This window comes from Asparagus officinalis, chromosome 3 (genome assembly GCF_001876935.1).
Source record: "Asparagus officinalis chromosome 3, Aspof.V1, whole genome shotgun sequence".
Classification (NCBI taxonomy): domain Eukaryota; kingdom Viridiplantae; phylum Streptophyta; class Magnoliopsida; order Asparagales; family Asparagaceae; genus Asparagus; species Asparagus officinalis.
This window is the reverse complement of record NC_033796.1, coordinates 95,291,462-95,295,576: the sequence shown is the minus strand read 5'-3', so window position 1 is coordinate 95,295,576 and position 4,115 is coordinate 95,291,462. Positions and strand designations below refer to the sequence as shown.

Genomic DNA, 4,115 nt, shown 5'->3' with positions numbered 1-4,115 from the left:
CTTGAATCATTTTGGAAGGCTTTTAATTGAAGCGGCAACAGGAGCATTCTCTTGGCTTATTAACCGACTTTCGGTTAAATCAACTCTTCCATAGAGTTTCAAACTCGTTCAGAGTTATCAACTCGTTCAGAGTTATCAACTCGATCAGAGTTCAAAACTTGCTCTGCAAGTTCTTCTAAAACTCGTTCTGAGTTATTAACTCGTTAAGAGTTATTTTTAAGACTCTTTTTCAAGAGTTTCGAACTCGTTCAGAGTTATCAACTCGTTAAGAGTTATTTTCAAACTTGCCACGCAAGTTCTCCACAGCGTCAAATCGTGAGGAGATGACATCGTTCCAGTGAATCAAGACGTTCGGATCGTCAACGGTTCAGAGTTATCAACTCGATCAGAGTTCAAAACTTGCTCTGCAAGTTCTTCTAAAACTCGCTCTGAGTTATTAACTCGTTAAGAGTTATTTTTAAGACTCTTTTTCAAGAGTTTCGAACTCGATCAGAGTCATCAACTCGTCCAGAGTTTCAAACTTGCTTTGCAAGTTCTCCACAGCGTCAAATCGTGAGGAGAAGATCACGTTCCAGTGAATCAAGACGTTCGGATCGTCAACGGAGAGCAAACTCGACGCGAGCATTCGAGGGAGGCATCTCATCGCCACCGTGAAGAATCCAGAATTAAACAAAGGGGAGAATCAAATTCATTCTCCTCTCTTTTGTAATCGGAATCCAAATTGTAATTGATTTTGAGAGGAATACAAGTCAATTTTTCTTTCACTGTCTTTTTACTGCAAATTTTCCAACAAACACATACAAAGGGTAAACAGCTTAGCAATTATTTGGAAACAATAAATATAATTTAGATAAAATTTGCTCATTGGATAACACTCGTTAAGTTGGATGATAATCACATGATTTATAAATTTTGGATCAATTGTAAGTTGTCTAAGATCTCCATTAATCCTTCGCTTTAATTGGTTGTCCAAGATCTCAACTATAATCTCAACTTTTTCCTCAATATATTGCAAGATTAGGGTATTGTTGATTTAGTAAAAGTTAAGGGAAATAATTGAAATAAGGCTGGGTTTTACCCTATAGCTTGTTAGTTTTAATAGTGGGGAAATTTTACCTTTTGGCAAGATTTTAAATGTTGTTTAGCAAATTCCAACAGTAAACAAGTTAGGTATATAGATGATACTAAATTCAACATAGAGTATCTAAATGCCAAAAAAAAGGATTTCTTTTGTCATATCAACCCCAAGTCTTTGTTAATTTTATGTTAAGGCGTTAAATCTTTAATTTCTATATAAGACCCGTAAATCTTAGTAATGGCCTGAAGAGGTCTTATTTAAAATAACTTGATAGGTTTTCCAGAGGAAAAGAAAAGGCTAACTTTGGGTGATTATCAAATAATCCCCAACAACTTTAAAAATATAAGACGGAATTTTTAAGTTTAGATGTTATAAGGAAACCCTTTTAACTTCAATATATTTTCATAAACCGCCCTCGAAACATGAATCTTAATTTTCACTTGCAAAAATATTTCGAGGTGTAATCTTACTAACCCATGTGAAAATTCTAATTAATGATATTTAGGGAGTTTCCTTACATACACTTATTGGGGGGTTTCTAACAACCCCTCTAAACTTAAGGGGGTTCTTTTGATATTTTTAAAGTTATGAAGTGTTATTTGATCACGATCCAGGGTTAAAAAAAAGGAGTTTTCTCTTATTTTGGCAATAGTCAATCTGAAGTGAACTCGCTTCCAAAAATTAAACGAAACGTATTTTGTCATATTAGACCCCCAGATCCTTGTTGATTTATATCCAGCCCTTAATCTTTAATTTCCGAATTGGACCCATATTGAAATCTTCGTCTTGGCTTGAAGTAGGGGTCCTATATATTGACAACAACTTAATAGTTTGTTGGTGTCAATCCAAAAAGCCGGGTGGAATTTATAAATAATAAGTATCTAGGGGCCCAATATAGGATTAAGAAGATATGGGGTCTAAGATGACAAAAACCCAATATAGGCCCCAGTTCTAGTGAGAAAAATCAATTCCTTTCCTTAACCTATCAGGATTCGAGTTGGCAAATTAACAAATAGGAAACGCTGCAATTGAAGATTTTAAACCCGATCTGATTAGGACTAAGTTTAACGGCCACTAATTAAATTTCTGGTGAAAATCCTTATCCTAATCCGTCTCCAACTCGTATTACAAACGGAAACTACCGACATATATCCAAATTAAGCCTCCCTCTTCCGAAGAGGAAATCTACAGCGCTCTCAAGTACAACGTCGACAGGATGAAGCTGATACAGCTGGGAATCACCCTGACTAACGAAGAGAGCTACGCCTCCTGGCAGTTCAACATGAAGGACTTCGATCCTCGGGTCGATGATTGCTCGGAAGCCTCGATAGAGTTTCTGAAAAAGAGCGGGATTGACTTCGGCAAGAATCTCAGGGACGGGGTCAGCGCGGACGTTCTCTCGAAGGGGCTGGTGGAGAACTCGCTGCTTAGGGGAGGCGAAGGGCTGAAGTGGATCACTTTCCACGGCATGTACGACCTCGCGTACCTGATCAAGATCGTCTACGGTCAGACGCCTCTGCCGGACACGCTGGCGGGTTTCTTGAGATTGGTGAGAAAACTATTCGGTACGAGGGTCTACGACCTCAAACATATGGCGAAGGAGTACGACGCGTCTCTCTCTGAGGTGGGCCTGGTTAAGCTTTCGAGGGTGCTGGAGATCGAGTGGACGGGGAGCTCGCATCAGGCAGGGCATGACAGCCTGCTCACGGCAATGGCGTTCTGGAAGATGAAGAGGGAGTTTCCGGATTTTGACGAGGGGAAACATGCGGGGATACTCTATGGATTCGAAGAACACGGGAAAAGGGAGTCGGGGAACATCGTGATGCTCTTCAATCCTGTAGCTCTGGCTAGCATCGCTTTGAGCCGTCAGAGTTGTGCGCCTCTAGCGCCCTTTCGTCGTGCTCCTCGGCTGTATGCTTATCGTGGCGTCTTTCCGCCAGGCTGTGGTCCTGTTCCTGGGCCGCCGTTTGCCTACCGTGGTGGCTTTCCCGCGGGATACCATCCGATTCCGAGTCCCTACGGCTACTGGGCCGCTCCGCCACAGCCTTCTCCCTTCGTCTCAGTGTAAATACCAGTTTGCTTCCGCATTGGCTGTCAACGTGTACATGCGTTTGTGATACATACCAGTTTGTGAAGAGTTTCTTGATGCTGTGAACAGTGGATGGATACGCGTATTGTTTTTATTTCATGTTGGCGTCTGTTTAATTAGCTGTGGATTTTAGACTAGCATAACCCTTAATTTTCATGTTGACGTCTCATGTTGGTATCTTTTTAGTTGCATGTATTGGCTTCTGATCAAGGTTGTTTTAATTACCAAAGGTTTAATTAAAAGAGAGCAGAGATTTGTTCGAAGCAGTCCAAGCTATCAGGAGATCAATCAGAATAGCTAGCAAATAATGAAGTGTCTCTATTGTTCTATCGGATAGCGCTCTTTTAGCCTATATATCCTAAAATTTTGATCAACGTCATTTCCTTTTAATTTTGTTATTTTCTCCTTATTATTTGGTTTTTATAATTATTATTTCCTCTAGATTTAGGGGGCACCTGTTGGTGGGAATTTTATTGCGTCTGTTGAGGAAAAAAACGTTTTTTTTCTAAAAGGACCAAGCAGGAGCATGATGCGAGCGTGAGATATCTGCTTTGTGTTCAATCGAATAGAAGCTTGCAGCATGCAAGCGTTGGGATGAAAAAGCAAGACTTTCAAATTTCGCTATTTTAATCCCAGTCTTAGGCAATTGTCGATTTGGTTAGGTACTGGACCGAGAAGCACTAAATGTTCATCATGAGAATTAGTTTTTTTTCTTTTTATTTCCCTATCAAAATGTTCAGCATGGGCATGTCTCTTCTCGCTAGTACAAAACAGAACAGTCCAAACGGTTATTAGAACCGTTTGACAAGTGAAAATAGCCCAAACGGTTGAAACCGTTTGAGATAACAAAACCCAAATGGTTGGAACCGTTAGGACTGTTAGGTGATCCCAAACGCAATCGGCAAATGGTTTAAACCTTATGGGATGTTTAGCAACAATCCGAAGCGC

The 4,115-nt window shown here is 40.2% G+C and overlaps 1 protein-coding gene across 1 annotated transcript; it reads left to right on the top strand.

Annotated features, from left to right (window-relative positions):
- Window positions 2,252-3,425, top strand: LOC109832395 (probable CCR4-associated factor 1 homolog 6). Its single transcript, XM_020399776.1, has one exon. It carries the CDS (start codon window positions 2,295-2,297, stop codon window positions 3,144-3,146), a length of 852 nt encoding a protein of 283 aa, XP_020255365.1. The 5' UTR covers window positions 2,252-2,294; the 3' UTR covers window positions 3,147-3,425.